General features: G+C 50.7%; 1 protein-coding gene across 3 annotated transcripts; it reads left to right on the top strand.

Annotated features, from left to right (window-relative positions):
- Positions 1 to 1,182: 1,182 nt before the first annotated feature.
- On the top strand, positions 1,183 to 12,107 carry MARCHF2 (membrane associated ring-CH-type finger 2). Of its 3 annotated transcripts, XR_015797338.1 has the most exons (6): positions 1,183 to 1,381; positions 6,728 to 6,953; positions 8,192 to 8,387; positions 8,780 to 8,989; positions 11,008 to 11,301; positions 11,468 to 12,107. XR_015797338.1 is itself a non-coding variant. In XM_088147415.1 (5 exons), exons 2-5 carry the CDS (start codon positions 6,778 to 6,780, stop codon positions 11,164 to 11,166), a joined length of 741 nt encoding a protein of 246 aa, XP_088003541.1. In that variant the 5' UTR covers positions 1,184 to 1,381; positions 6,728 to 6,777; the 3' UTR covers positions 11,167 to 12,107. The 3 variants fall into 3 exon arrangements, 2 of the variants coding, with proteins under 2 accessions (XP_088003541.1, XP_007438404.1); XM_088147415.1 differs by having other exon boundaries at positions 1,184 to 1,381; positions 11,008 to 12,107; XM_007438342.4 differs by lacking the exon at positions 1,183 to 1,381 and adding an exon at positions 1,459 to 1,771 and having other exon boundaries at positions 11,008 to 12,107.
- The last annotated feature ends 3,427 nt before the right edge of the window (positions 12,108 to 15,534 follow it).

Here is a 15,534-nt window from a genome sequence, read left to right on the forward strand (position 1 = left end):
TACAATGACAAACTTGGCAGCTAACAAGAACTGAAGGAATTTCCTATGTTGCTTCACTGTATGTGCCTCGGATAACACAGACTACACAAACACAGTAGGAGTCACTATAAATGCTTCTTGGGTGATTTTCCTTATTTCTTTAAAACAAAGAATGGGTTGATAGGGTGCTGCCGCTAAAGATGGTGCCGTGTACCCACTTGGGTGCAGCTCTGCCAACACAAGTCTAGAAAAGTAATGATTTATATACGGTACCGTAGCTTTTGTGGAGATTTAGTGGAGATTGGTGCCAACCGTGAATTATGTTCACAGTTCTTAACGAGTGGCTGGAACAGGTTTACGAGGAATCCCGTCCCACAAAGGAGGCTGCAAGAGGAGGATACCCCGGAGGCGGCACCGTTTGATCTAGAAAAGCGGTGATGCCAAACCTGCTCTTAGCGGCCTGCAGTTGTGTGTAAATGCACCCATGTTCAATACAAAGGGGTTGGTTTCTTTGCACAACGCGTGGCCAAGCTGTTTAGACACACGCACGGTGTGCACACGCGCTGCTGAGGCTCAGTTGGCAGAACCACGGCCAAGTCCACGAACCTCATTTTCTGGGGTTGCCCGCGCACCGAAGTGGGGAGAGATGCTTCATTACAGCCAAGCACCAGCAGTGGCACATTGAACTGCTGCAACGATTGCAGCTACTTGCGGCTTTGTGGTCCGGGGCTGTGCTGCTCCGCCTCAGCCGCTTTAAGATGTGTGGACTTCAACTCCCAGAATTCCCCAAGCAGCACGGTGCTGAGGGAATGCTGGCTGGGGACCTCTGGGACATCTCAAAGCGGGTGAGGTGGAGAAGCCCTGGCCAGGGCCTTGTAATGGGGGGTGCCCGCCCCCTCGCCCTGCAGGGCCGCCGGGAGGGACGCGGCCCCTCTTGCCCCGAAGCCCCGAGCGGCAAGGGAGGGGCGTGGCTTCCGCCGTCCCTCTCCCGCCTGCCGCTGATAGCCCGAGCGGGGGAGTGGCCGTTAGGGCTCGCGCAGCCCCAGCGATGCGAGGTGCGCATGCGCGAGCATCTCCCCTCCCCTCCCCTCCGCGGTAGAGGTGGGCACTTCTTCGCCCGGACTCCGCGGGTTGGCTCTTCGCTATGTCTCCCCCTCCCCGTCGGGACGGTTCTGGGAGCGGATTGGTTTCGCGCGGGGGGGAGAGGGGAAAAGAGGCGGGACCTCGGCTCCCAGTCAGGTGCGCAGCTCGGGGACGCGGCTGACAGAGGCAGGCGGCGGCGGTGGCGGCGGCCCGCCAGAGGCCTCCCTCCCGCGCTCCCATCGCCGGCCGGAGAAGATGGGGCGGGCCGGGCCCCGGCGCTGAGGCGAGCCCGGGAGGCGACGGAAGGGGCGGGGCGCAGGTGAGGCGAGGCGGGGCGGGGCTTGGTTGAGTGACAGGAGCAGCAGGAAGCGAGGCGGGCCACGGAGGGCTGGGGCGGGGAGGCGGATGGAGGCCTGGCGGGGTTGGGGGGCGGGCCCCCCGGGGACAGGGCAGCGGGCCCTCGGAAGGCCTGGGTCCTGCTGCAGGGGAGCCCGGAAGGCCGCCGTCTCTGCCGCCGGCCTGGGGTGAGCTTGCAGCCCGGAGCTCGGGAGGCCTGAGGCGGGAGTGGGGGGAGAAGCCGAGGGGGCTGCCGTCTCCGTCCTGCCAGGGTGGGCTTCGTGGAGCCGCCTCAGCAGCAGCGTGGGAGGGGGTTCCTCCTGCCTTGGAGCTTCCTGGTGGTCTCCTCTCCCAGAACTAAGCAGCCTGACAGGTGAGCTTTCCGGGGATCAGCCGGGGCCCGCCCCCTTCCGGGCTGGGTTTCAGGGATGGGCAGGCCGATTCCGGGCGAGTACTGGGGCATGGGGGGGATAAAGTTTGTGCGCCAGTTGGGCCCTTTGCTAGGCCGGGGGACGGTCGCGCCTTGACCGCCTCCCAGTCGGACTGTTGCAGCGCGCTCTGTGCTTGTCGCCTCCGGAGCCGACTGACGGCGGCCAGGTCGCTGGCGGGAGCGCCTGTCCCCGGCGGTCCCTGCCCGTCCCGCTAGATCTGGCCGGGTGGCGTGCCTGGTGCCCTCGGCGTGGCCGTGTCCCTAGTGGGGCCTGGGGAGCGTGCCTTGTGGAGCAGCCCCCCCAGAGATAGGGATGGCCCGGACCCTGTTTTCCCCCGGGCACTGGGGCCAGGCGGAGGGAATGTTGTTTATGCCTTTAAATGGTCCTTTAAGTGCTCTCTGTTTTTATTCTGTTCGCTGCCCAGAGCTCCTTCTGGTAGATGGGTGGCTGTATAAATTTGTTTAGTAAAAAAAAAAAAAAAAAGAGGGAAGCCATATTTGAATGGATTGGGTCCAAGGCCCACCCAGCCTAGTATCCTGTTTCCAGCAGTGGGCAGTGTTAAGACAAAAGAACATCTTCTCTGTTTGCACTTCAGGAAGTTATGCAGGACTCATTTCCTGGCATGCCATTCATCTGTTGTGCTTTATAAGAACATCTTCGCGGGCACATAAGGAGAGGTTTGGTAGCCCAGCCTGAGTGTTCATTTAGCCCAGAGTTTCTCAGCCTTGGCAAGTTTAAGATGTGTGGACTTCAGCTCCCAGAAGGCTGAAGCGTGGCTGGCTGGGGATTCTGGGAGTTGAAGTCCACACATCTTAAAGTTGCCAAGGTTGAGAAACACTGATCTAGCCCATTCTCCAAGAGGAGCTGCCCAGGTGCTTCTGGAAAGCCCATCACCCACAAAGGCAGCCATGTCCCCTTCTACACTTGCCATCTCTTACAAGAGAGATTTGGTGTTACTAGTTTTTGAGTATGGAAAACTCTTTAATTATGTGTTCATTTCCAGCATTTACATGCTGCCTACTCTAGCTTTTGAGGGCCAGTCTGGTGCAGTGGTGAAGGCACCAGGCTAGAAACTGGGAGACCATGAGTTCTAGTCCCGACTTAGGCACAAAGCCAGCTGGGGCACCTTGGGCCAGTCACTCTCTCTCAGCCCTAGGAAGGAGGCAGTGGCAAACCACTTCTGAAAAATGTTGCCAAGAAAACCCCAGTACAGGGACTTGTCTAGTCAGTTGCCAGGAGTCAACACCGACTTGAAGGTGCACACACGCTCTAGCTGTTTAAGTTTGCTTCCCAGCTCTACTGTGTTGTCTTACAATTTGAGGACATAATGAATAACCTCTAGATGTCAACATTTACAGATTTCTGATTCCTCTCCCTTTTCTTACAGCTAAGGTTCTAAGACTCGGCTTGTGGGATCAAACCACTGCCTTGCGTCTTTGTTCCAGCTGTAGCCAGCAAGGGTCTATACTGGTGTTTCTCAGAGCCGTCTTTTGTAATCCAGAATCTGGCTCTTAGAGGCTTAATGGCTAAAACAGAGGCTCTTTTTCATGTGTTTGCTAAGTCAGTGACCATCACAGCTTGTGCCAGTGAATCCCCTCATATTAATGTTTGTGTAAAGATTGAAAAGGAGGAGGTGTAAGTAATAAAATTGGAGTGGGTGTTTTAAGAGAAGAAGGAGGTGGTGCTTGATTGGGGTAGAAGAGGAAGGATGGGGAGAAGGTTCAGAGGTGATTCCAATTAATTGCTGCTTGGATCACATGGTTAATTGCTCCTTTACCAGTTCCTTGAGCCTTAAACAGGGAGGTGCTCATATTTAGGCATACTTGTATTCCACAGGCAGTTTCCTTCAAGTTTCTGAGGATGTCTTATTTTGTTATGTTTATTTTGTGAACAAAATCAAGCGCACTACAAATTCAGTAACTGCTCTCTTTGACAAACAGCCAGAAGCAATTTTTAACAATAATTTTATTAAACGTTATAATTAAAAGGATAAAAACTAATCCAAACTGAAAAGGATAAAAGAATAGAAAGAAAAAATAGAAAGAAAAATAGAAAAGAAAGAAAAAAATAAGAATATGGTAAAGAAAAAGAAAAGAAATATATAAAGAGATGACTTCCCCTGTCATCACAAGTATAAACAATTTCAGTAACTTATCACCTTCTCTTAAAATACAGTGGATGATCTCTTCTTCCCATATCTCATTTCTTACCTATAAACAAATCCTTAAAGCCTTATAGTTCAGTCCTGGTCAGCAAAAGTCCATTAAGGGTTACCAGAGATAACAACATATCTATTTTAACATTGATTAAATAAACCAATTTTATATTCCTTCCTTTTACTTTTAACAATCTTGATGTTTAATCCCTTCAAATAATGTCCTGGAATTTGATTTCTTCTCATTTTTTCTTTGTGCCTTCTCACAAAATCCTTCAAAACTTTAACAGGTCTCTTTTGTAAATCCAATATAAAAAAGTTATCTGAGTCACTCTATTGGTTTTTTATTTGTATATCCCTTTTAATTATTAAGACATCAGCCAGTTTCATTTGTATATTTGGTGTAGCATCTTTTTCCATATCATTCTTATAGCCTGTCATTTTTAAATCCACTTTCAAATTAGTCTCAGTCTTGTCCAGTAAAACTAGTTCCTCTTCCATAACATCTTTTAAACACAGTCTGTCTATAATACATCAGCCCGCCCCATCAGATCTCGCAGACAAAGTATGCTGCAGGTACCAGTGGCTAGGGACCTGCATTTGATGGGTCCCAGGAGATGTGCCTTCTCTGCTATGGTGCCCGCCTTATGGAACATTCTTCCTCCCAAGACTAGATTAGCATATCCCTTTTGCTATTCTGAAAGGCCCTCAAGACCTGGTTATGTGATCAAGCCTGGGGCTCCCAGGAAACTGGAGGCCTGCTTAGATGGTTCCATTACTGAGGGGGCCATTTTTATTCTCCCTTCCCCTATGGTTTGTATTTTTGGTTTTTTATGGGATTTATTAATGTGGTTTTTTATATTTTTCTCTTGTTTTATATCTGTCTTTTTATCTAATTGTTGTACGCTGCCCAGAGTTGCTTCGGTGAGATGGGCAGCTATGTACATTTGTTAAATAAACAAATGGCAGACACTCTTAAAATTAATTTCTGAGTCCATTATTCACAAATATCCTTCAGTAAATCCAATGTTAAAGTATTTTGCTCCATTCTGTATTAGTAAGTCAAATTTAAGTATTCTTCTCCTTTAATTGTAATCTTCAGTCCTTCTGCTTCCCTCTAGTGCCCAACCTTCAAAGTTGCATCCTATCTTTTTTTTTTTTAAGCATTCAAAAAAACAGCATTTTCCTATGGGAAGGATGCTTATAACTAATTTCAAAATCTTATTTCAAATCCATCTAGACCCTTAGTCTGTTTGTAACTTTCCAAAATCGACGTTCTAATCACCCTTTTGCTCTTTATTCCAAAAAAAGAATTTTTTAAAATTTGTGTTTAAAACTTATTTTGCTGAGGATTGAAGGAAACTTACCCGGTGAGTGCCTATCAATCTGAAGGTTCCTAATAGTTGAAAAGCAGTTAAGGAGTAATTTCCAAAGGTGTTTCAGAAATGAGGCTTGGCGAACTGTGAGCTCGACTGAAATCCCTCGACTCCCAGCCATTCAAATCACCACAAAACCCTCGGTTCCTGCAGTCTACTCACAGGGAGCAGCTGTCCGGAGTACATGTGGGTGATCTCATCTCTTCTTTTTCTGGAGAGACTTTGCCAGCCAGAATTCACTGTCTGGCTGCCAGTCTCTGCCACAGTGCCATCCCCACTCCTTCAGGGATGTTTAATTTGCCGTGAATTGTCACCGGAAGTCAGCCAGAAGCAATTTTGTGCCATCTGGTTCTGGGAAACACATCAGAATTGTTGGTTAATTTTGTCACTTTGATCATTCTGCCTTTGGGCTATCATGGAACTCAAAGCGGGCTGCTCTGGGTTCCACGCCAGGGGTTGATAGCGATCTGTTAAACCCGAGCAAGGCGGCTGTGACATGATGCCGCAAACATTGCGGAGTCACAAAGGGGGTCATTCTTAGGAGAAAGGGCCTCCTGACAATTCCAGGGCATTGCAGCTTCCATCGGGCATTGCAGCCAGCCCGGCCAAAGGTCAGTGGTGATGGGAGTTTACTTCGACAGGAGAGTTACAGGTCCAGAGCCCCCCTCCCCCACTGCACTGCAGGGTCCTAAAGCAAAGTATTCTTTAGGGCTGTCACCGGTTCAGAAGGTTATTTCCGCAGAGAAGAAGCCTGTGCTCTTTCAAGTAATTGGTCGCATGTTCATTTTGAAAAAAATAAACAGGTGGATTAAATCATTTCAATAAAGCTTTTACTGTTACTTTGACTCAGTATCTTATCTTGGGTGGAAAAAAAGAGAGCAGAGGCAAAGTTCCCCCACATTGTTCTCCAAGAGACTTATTTCTAAAGTTATAAAACTTTTTGTTTGTTTCCAGGAACATTCAGACATTGTTTCCTGGATATGTAGTAACTAGCATACGTAGCATCTATTTCTAGAACACTTGAAAGCTCAAGAGAATTTTTCCTTTTGTTTTTTCTTTCACTGCAACTTAAAACGGTGTGCCAAAGAGGATTTTCCACACCCGCTTGTCTCTTTTGTATTTGCAACGGTCCTGTGTGTGCATCTTTGCTAGCTGCCAGAATTACATGATACAAATTGCGCGGTTGCTCTGTTTAACAGACTCTCAGCTGATTCAGGGGACGCCTTCCAGTCAGATTACAATGAATTAGCAGGAGAAAGTGCCCTCTCTGCGGCCAAGCCAGTAGAAGCAGTGGGCCGGGCCCTGAGTTTTGACTGCCTGCTAGAGCAAAGGCACGCGTGGACTCATATCCTCTCTCTTCTTTCCAGCTTACCATGAACCTGCTGTCTGGCCGCTGAACCCAGCGTTCCCCGTTGCCATGACAACAGGTGATTGCTGCCACCTCCCTGGCTCGCTGTGTGACTGCCCTGGCAGTGCCACATTGTCCAAGTCAGTGGAAGATTCCGATCTCGGGCGCCCACAGTATGTCACCCAAGTCACCGCCAAGGACGGGCGTCTGCTCTCTACAGTGATCAAAGCCCTGGGCACCCAGAGGTGAGGCCGATTTAATCCTTGGCTAAAGGTGAGGGTGCCAGCCAGAGAGCAGAGCAATGAACAGGAGTTGGATCGGCATCTCTGATAGTGTGACTGTGAACGCATGCTGTTTGACTTGGAAGAACTGTGAGGACTGAGGCACTGATCCCATACAAAGCTAAAGTTAAAGCTAATATCTAAATAAATAAATAAAGGTATAGCTAATTTTAGGTTGCATTGCACCCGTTATGAGTCACGTCTCTCAGCCTCCCATGTGTTTAATGTCAAGAAATGCCCGCTTGGGAGCAAGGAACGGGAAAGTTCAGGCAGATCCTCAAGGCTGAGAGCCACTTCTGATGGACAAGCCCCACATGGTCAGAATGCGGTAGAGAGGCCTTCCAAAGGTCCAAGTCGTAGGGCAGACATGTCTGGGTGAGAAAGTCAAGCCACGTCTTGCTTAAAATGGTATTGTGCAAGGAGGAGGTGAGCATCCGGTACTGATGAATTCTAGACAGCTTGCCTGAAAAAGGCCAGGTGTCAGGAGGTGCTGCTGCAGCCCCCACCATTTGGGAGGGCGCCAGTGGCCGCTTGGGAAAGAGACCCTGAAGAAGAGATGTCAGAAAGTTGCCATGCCAAGGAGCATGCTGGCTGGGGAATTCTGGGAGTTGGAGTGGCTGAGGTTGAGAAACACTGCTTTAGAGCAAATTGTTGCCTATTTCCCTTTTCAGCCAAATCTAACCCCCCTCCCTCCTTTCTGAAGTGCCATGGATAGGAGTTGGCTTCTGTTCCCTTCTCAGAATTATTTTCCTTGGCGAGATGTAGATTGCATTGACTCCACTTTTAGAAAATGAAAGACCAAGTGGCCCATCAGCCACAGACATGGCATTCCTTCTGCCCCGCTGTGTTCAGTCATGTGGCCCAGTTGCTGGCCATGTCCGGATGTTATGGTCAACCAGCATTGTGAAGAGCCCTAGCTTAACCTCAAAAGGAAGGTGTTGGTGTGAACTGTCTGAATGCCCTGACTTAAATGCCCTGAGCAGCTCAGTCCATTGTTAGTTTAACATTGTGCACCAACTGGAATTTGGCTTGTTTCTCTCAGAGTGAGCCAGAGTGTGGCTTTCGGGATCACAGCGCAGGGTGAGAATTCCTTCAGCAGGGTTGTGACGCTCTTCCCAAAATGGATGGGAGTGCTCCCCTCTCCTCCCTGTGCCTGGAGTTTCTGGTGGTAATTTTGGTCCCTGTATGCCCCTTTCCTCTAGTGACGGTCCAATCTGTCGAATCTGCCACGAAGGTGGCAACGGGGAGGGCTTGCTTTCACCCTGCGACTGCACAGGCACGTTGGGGACCGTCCACAAAAGCTGCCTGGAAAAGTGGCTGTCCTCCTCCAACACCAGCTACTGCGAACTTTGCCACACCGAGTTTGTCGTGGAAAGGCGGCCCAGGCCTCTGACAGAGGTGGGTATGTCTCCTTGGCTCCTAGCTGAGAGGGAAGGTCGGGGGGCCAGCTGCAAGGAGAGGGTGATCTTGATCCCTTTGGGACTGACTGAGGAGCAGGATGTGGGATGGCGACTGCCTTCTTGTCTCTGGGGATGAGGAGGAATAAACAGGACTCTGTTGGCTTCTGACACGATCAGTCACAATATCCTTCTGGATTGCCTGAAATATTTCAGGTGCCATTTCCATCTCTCAGACTGATTTTGGATATGTGGGAACAGCCTTGTGCAGGAAAAAAATTGGCAAGAGGAACCAGCTGAGGTTGCAAAGTCTTGCTTGCTCCCATCCCCCCGCCCCCATTGCAGATCTTCCCCTGCCTGACGTTCCCCTTCCTCTTTGTCCTCCCGCTGCAGTGGCTCAGGCACCCTGGACCGCGCAACGAGAAGCGGACGCTGTTCTGTGACATGGCGTGCTTCCTCTTCATCACCCCCCTGGCGGCCATCTCAGGTTGGCTGTGCCTCCGGGGCGCCCAGGATCATATGCAGTTCAACAGCCACCTGGAGGCCATCGGCCTCATTGCCCTGACCATCGCCCTTTTCACCATCTACGTCCTCTGGACGCTGGTCAGTGCTCATCGGCTCTGCTTGCCTGCGTGTTGTTCCGTTGTGGTCAGTTGTGCCCCTTGGGAAGGGCCTCTGCTCGCCTGCAGTTCCCAGAGTTTCCGGGCAGGGCTCCTGCTGTTGGGAGCCTTAAAGAGCTGCTGCTGCTTGGCGTGTCTGCCTGTACCGGGTGGACACCCTCTTTTGGCTGGGGGCAGGCACGCTTCCCTTTCTTGCCCTCGGTGGGGCCATAAGGGCCATGGTGGGGAGCTGATGATGTCCCCAGAGTGGAGAGAGTTGAGATCTTCTGCCAGGGTTTTTACATTAAGGGGGAGCACGATTGCCCTGGTTTCTGTGTACCAGAAGAGGGATCGAAGGAGTAACGGGGAAAATGGCAGCAAACTGGGAAGCTGCCTGAATCTCTAGGGAGCAAAGGGTCCTCGTCTGTATCGGTGGGACCACATAGAGGTAGCAGAACGAGAGGGCACAGGTTGAGAATTTGCATCCTTTCCAGCAAGGAGATTCTGGCCCCAAATCCTTTTAATCTCCCCCTCCCCTTTCTGGCCTGGGGCCTGCTCCGCCGCTCACAATACGACTGGCTTCTGCAGCCATGCAGGTTTTGTATTCAGTAATAGGGAAACCAGGAACCCAACAGCGTTTGAATTGTCCCTCCTGGGAGGAATGGCCTTTAGGATGTGGGGTTCCCTTGCAAGTAGGTTCAGGGGGACAAGACTCAGACTGGTCGTGAGCGCTGATTCTCCTTTCGTAGAACTTTTCTTGAAACGCTCTTGCCAGATTTATAAACCCCAATTCTTTACTCATCCATTCATCCCTAATTGTAATGCAGAGCACACCTTTATGCTTAGGGCTGCCTGCCAAAGAAAGCGCCACAGGCACCAAACCATGCAAGGACAGCAACGTTCCACGGCCAGTGCCAATTTCTCCACAGCCAAGAATGTTAAAACAGCAAACCTACTTAGCAAGGAACCCCTTGCCTTGTCCCCAGGCCAAAGATGGCTTCAGGCGGTTTGCTTGTGGCTCAGAAGGTTTTAAGCTTGAAATGCCATGCGTGCCCCTCTGTGATTCTGGCATGAGTTCTTCATGCTGGATGCGCAGACGTTGCTTCTGACACAGGCTCACTTCAGCTCCCCTCATTACAGTCTCAGCACCCATTTTCTAAAATCATTACACATAACTTAGGCTTGTCCTCTCCTTTGTATCATTTTCATAACATATCATTTTAATGCATAATCAGGAGCCACAGGTGGGCTTCTGGGAAGTCCAGTGCAGTGCCTTTCCTGACTTCGGCTCTCTGCTTTCTAAGGACAAAGGACCAGCTGAGCCAGTGTTTTCTTTCTCCCACCATTGATTTTTTCCCCCCCAAATCTGACTGGCTTTAGGGCAATGGTTTATGGGGAAGTCTCATAGTCTGAGATGCTTGAGATGCAGAAGGTTTTCTGAATCATTCCAAAGGGTCCCTGGTCTAAAGTAGCAGACCAGCCAGGAGGCGATGGGACAGAATAGAAAAGGGACTCCCTGTGCTTGAGGCCCCATAGCGCCAAGGTCAGGAGCAATAGGGCAGCTTCCCTAACCCAGAGTCATTTGCAAGGGTGGGGCTGTAATACCGCCTTCCTCTGCCAGCAGGGATTTTCTCCAGACTGGGGAAAGCGGAGGTAGGCAATCTGTTCCTGCTCTTTCCAGGAGGCACCCATTCGGCACCTGGGGGCCCTCGCTCAAGCTCTGGATGCCTTCTCTGGAGTAGTGCTCACCACCACCCCCTTTGTGCTTTAGGAAGGGGAATTCAGACCTTCCCTTTCAGTCCAGGCTTTGAGTGATGTTATATTGCATTTTAACATTTGGGGGGCTCTATAATTAGAAAGGTGGGATGGTCATCATCATCATCATAAAATGGTATGTTGTTTTAGTTATTGCGCACAAAGTCAGAGATCTGGGATGCAAAAGCAGTCGGAAGCCCGTCCCCTGCCCTACCCCCTCCCCTCCCTGATCTTGTGCTTCCTTCTCTCTGCCCGCCACCTGGCCAGGTGTCGTTCCGCTACCACTGCCAGCTCTATTCCGAGTGGCGAAGGACCAATCAGAAAGTCCGGCTGATGATTCCTGATGCGAGGAACCCGTCCCCTGTCCCGCACTCCCTGCTCTCCGCCAAGCTGTTGAAGAAGAAGGCCGATGAGACTACCGTATGAGCCAGGATAGCACTTTTCCCAAGTAGCAGAAGCGAGGAGGAGGAGGAAGAGGAGGACTGGTCAGAACCATCAGCCCAGCCGGAAGGGAGCTCGCCATCTGTTCAGTCAAGCCCCAGAAAGACAACCGATTCCCGGGTGTGTGCAATGACCTTGGGACGCGGCGTGCCGAGGGTGTCTGTCGGCCATGCTCCGTCCTCAAGGCACAGTGGGGAGAATAATACCTCTCCCTTGATCCATGTAACTATCTTATATTATAGTATCCTAATTATTGTTGTAATTATAATTTTATGACTGTTCTTAGTTTCAGCTGTTGTATTCAGGGCCCTTATCTCCTCCTGGACATCACTGTGAAAGGTGCGGGGGAAAGTGGCTGGTTGGAGCTCGCTTCAAGTGGCTTCCTGCCAGCTCCGCTTCAGAGACCTGTTGCTGCGAGGAGGGCAGCCTTTGCCCCGGGCATGGGAAAGCCTGCGAGTTTCCTCCGGTGGAGAAAGTAGTGGCAGTCGGAGGGGCGGGAGTCCCGTCCCTCCTCCATCCCAAGGGTCCAGCCTGGGAAAAGAAGGAGGCCTTGCTCAGAGACTTCTCAAATTGATGAGCGTGCAAAAAGCCACATGCAAATCTGCCTGTCATGTTGTCATACTTTGGGAGTGAATTGTTGCTCTTGAAGAAGAGTGATGTTGGTTCCCCTTTCACCTCTCCTACTGCTGGCTCTCTCAGCTCCTTTCATACTTTTGCACTATATAGGTGGGGGGGGTCTTTTCCCCCTTGTTTCCCAGTGATGTTGCTCTCCCTGTCTAGAGGGCCCTGTGCTTTTGAGAATGGATTAAAATATAAATATCCCAGGAGGAGTAAAAACAAAAACAAAAAAAATGAACTGCCAGTGAACTGGAGGGTGTGTTTTTTAATAAACGCTGTAACCATCCGGCTTACAGAAATAACAGCAATTGGATGTTTTAGTCTAATATTGTATGAACGTAGGATATGCTGATTTGTGGATACCAACCAGAGTTGATGGCTTAGCCCAGTTTCTTGCACTAGCGTGGCACCCTGAACCTTAACTGAACCGCATGGGCTGGGTTTATAAACTGGGCGGAGTTCATTTCTGCTGGGACTTGGTCGACCTTCCAACTAGCCTATTTCCATCCAACTTCTAACTGGATCCAGCCCTGCTGAGCTTCTTGAAAAGAGGCAGGTTTGGTCAGAGGCTGCCCCCGGCTCAGGTACAGAGGACTTGGCCCCACAATGTACAGCTGCCAAGGCTGAGTGAGGATTTGAATCTGGGTTCCCTAACCTCCTAATCCCAGTTAGTGTGGGGGCAGAAGGACAAATCCTGTAGGATCAAGTACAGGAGATAGGCCAGCCTCCCAACAGAGGGTCTGGCAAGCGAAGAGGGCAGAAGCAGCCACAGAACTGCCCTTCTTGGAAAAACTGAAGGGAAAGAGCCTGAGGATGGGGAAAAATAGGCACGTAGGAGAGCGACTGCCATGAAATACTGAGGATTCATATGACGTGTGTACAGAGAAAAAATAGTGGGAAATAGTCAAAGCAAGAAACGGGCAGGGAAACTGCTGAGTGATTTCAGTGGAAATAAAAAGACATAGTTTGGAGGGGGGTGAAGAAAGCTGAGGACTGTCCCCCGATCCAGATCCAGATCGAAAGATGGCCAGGGTGAACGCACAAACTACAGGCGGGTTAAGTGTGTCTAGGAAGGGGTTTGGCAGAATTCAGGTCAAAAGGGCTCGGGGTGGGTCGGGGGAGGGAAATGAGCAGAATCGGGGAGTGCAGCATGACTTGATGCCAGGCAGGGGGGAGCAGGCTCCTCAGTAGGTGATGGAGAAATACATGAGTGCTATACTGCTGATAGTTTAGAGAAATCGTATGATCCAACAAATAGGCTTGAAAGATGGGAAGTTTGTGGGACTAGAGTTGAAGGTTGGTTGTGTACAATGGAAGGCAAACACAGATGAAAATAAATGAGCAAATGATTTAGCAGGAAATAAGGCAAGAGTGTGCAATGTCCCCTTGGTTTAATGTATCATAGATAAATGTTAAGGAATGATTGTGATGTTGGAGGTGTGATGTTTGGGGATGTGTATGTGCGTGGACTTTTGTGTGGAGTTCTTTTTGGCAGGGAAAGTGGAGTGAATGATTGCAGGATATTCATAAATGTTCATCAGAACAAGTAGATGGTTTTGTAATATTTATTTATTTATTTATTATAACTCAATAAATAACTTTTGTGCTTTGGCAGAATGTTTACTGAAAATGGAGGATGGATGAAAAAAATTAAAATGGGCAAAGGGTGTTAGGTGGTGTGTAGCGTGTGGTTTGTTGCGAGGAATCAGCATCTGTTGAAAGAAGCAAAAATAGTTGTGCAAAAGTCTGTTTTTGTCCACTTTGTTCTATGGAAGAGAGAGTTTGGTATGTCAGGAGAAACACTAAAGTTGAATGCAGTGGACGTAGAAAATTTAGGAAGTATAAAACAAGAAGAGGTGACATTAAGAATGAATGGGTGCTGAATGAATGTGAACCAAATGCTGTGCTGCTGTTAGATGGATAACAGCTGGTAGAACAGTCACATCCAGTCAGTGTACATCACTGGTTCTGGGTCAAACCAGGGGAAAGAACAAGTGAAGATTGCTGGGTTTGTTTTTAGGCCTTTTGTTATTCAGTATACTTATAAATGACTTGAAGGAGGAACTAGAAAATATTTTTATCAGATAACAGAATAGCAAACACTTTAGAAGAAATTATTTACAAACTGGAGTCCTTTCAAATCACCTCTCTGAGCTTGGTGATTTGGTTGCAGACATTTCATTACCTGACTAGGTAACGTCATCAGTGCGAGTGTGGGGTTTGCTCCGTTTATATACAGTAGCACTGATGATGTTAGCTAGTCGGGTAACAAAACATCTGGAAGCAAATCTTGCAAACCAAGCTCAGAGAGCATCAAGGACTCCACAGTTCAACCCTGAGCTACAGATATGCATGTGGGTAGAAAAAATGAAAGCATCTGCAGAGGTTGGCAGGGAACCACATCAGGCAGAAAGACACGCCAGAAGGATCTGGGTGTCCTGGTGGATCGCAAGGTGAATGTGAGCCCAGAGAGCAGTGCAGCTGCCCAAAAAGCAAACATAATCTTAGCTGGCATTGTCCTTGTTTAGTGACTGCCTTGTTTAGGGATGATTTGCAGTTATAACAGTGATGAAAAAGTAACCCATCCTTGCGTTTATGACCTTCGCAGGTCCGTAAAACAAAGAAAAGCTGAAGTCGGATCATAAGCGCAGGGATGGTTTCACTTAGCAACCACTTCACTTAGTGACCAAATTGCCTGTCCTGATTGTGGTCGCTAAAGGAGGACGAAATGTAGAGCGTGAAGACTGTCATTCCTCTTCTGGGTTGGACAGGCGGCACCTAGAATATTGTGCCTGGTACCGGATACACGTTTTAGGAAGCACGTGGGCACGCCGACCCCGCCCGGGGGAGACCAACCGAAACGGGAAGGGGCCTGCGGGGAAAAGCTCAGCAGCAGCAGCAGCAGCCGGGGCGACGACGGCGGGGAGGGGCGGGGCTGCCGTGCGGTCTCGTGGAAGGAGGGGCGGAACTCCACGGGGGGAACAAGGAGCGAGGCGCTGCTCGAGGCTGGGGGCGGCTTCCTCGGGCGGCGGGGAACGACCCTATCCCCGCGGGGCCCTGGCAGGGGTGGGGCCGGACGACCGCCAAGCCCCTCCGGCCCACCTCGGGAGGGCCGGGCTTCCAGGTTCGAGGAGTTCAAAAGCGGCGCCGGCGCACGAAGGCCGCCCCGGCCCCGAGCGAGCCGCGGCTCTCCCGCAACGGGGCTTCACCTGTCCGTGCGCGTGCAAGCCAGTAAGGGCCGCGGTTTCATTCCTTGCAATTACACGTAGGGGGAGCCGCGTCGCCCCCGCCGAGACGCCGTAGAAGGCGGGGCTAGAGCGGACCCTCGGGCTCGGCCGGCTACAGAGAGTGAGGGAGAGAGCGTTACCAGCAATCGGCCTATGCTGCTAGGCTCGACGGAAGTAGCCCTGCCGAGGAAAGTTCAAACGCCGCCGCCTACAGAAAACCGGCCGTTCGGCGTCTTTGGGCCACGCCTTCCAACGGAGGCAGCTTGAGGGGCTCGTGCCCCAATCCTTCAGGGGGACGGTAGTCGGGGGTGCTTGCCGTCCGTCAGGCTTCATCGGACGCGCCAACTTCCGGTGGCGTGCCGCTCGCGCTTCTGCAACTACGGCAACGCTGACGTAATGGGCGCTGGTAGAGGCGGGGGGAAAGGGCGGTATGCGGGGGCGTGGTTCCGGGCGCCGCTCCCTCTCATTGGTCGTCGGAGAGACGATAAAGAGGGGGCGGGCTCGGCGG

The sequence above is a fragment of the Python bivittatus genome, unplaced genomic scaffold, assembly GCF_059951505.1.
Source record: "Python bivittatus isolate LINGU-HERP-01145 unplaced genomic scaffold, Pbiv_v1 ctg000500_np1212, whole genome shotgun sequence".
Classification (NCBI taxonomy): domain Eukaryota; kingdom Metazoa; phylum Chordata; class Lepidosauria; order Squamata; family Pythonidae; genus Python; species Python bivittatus.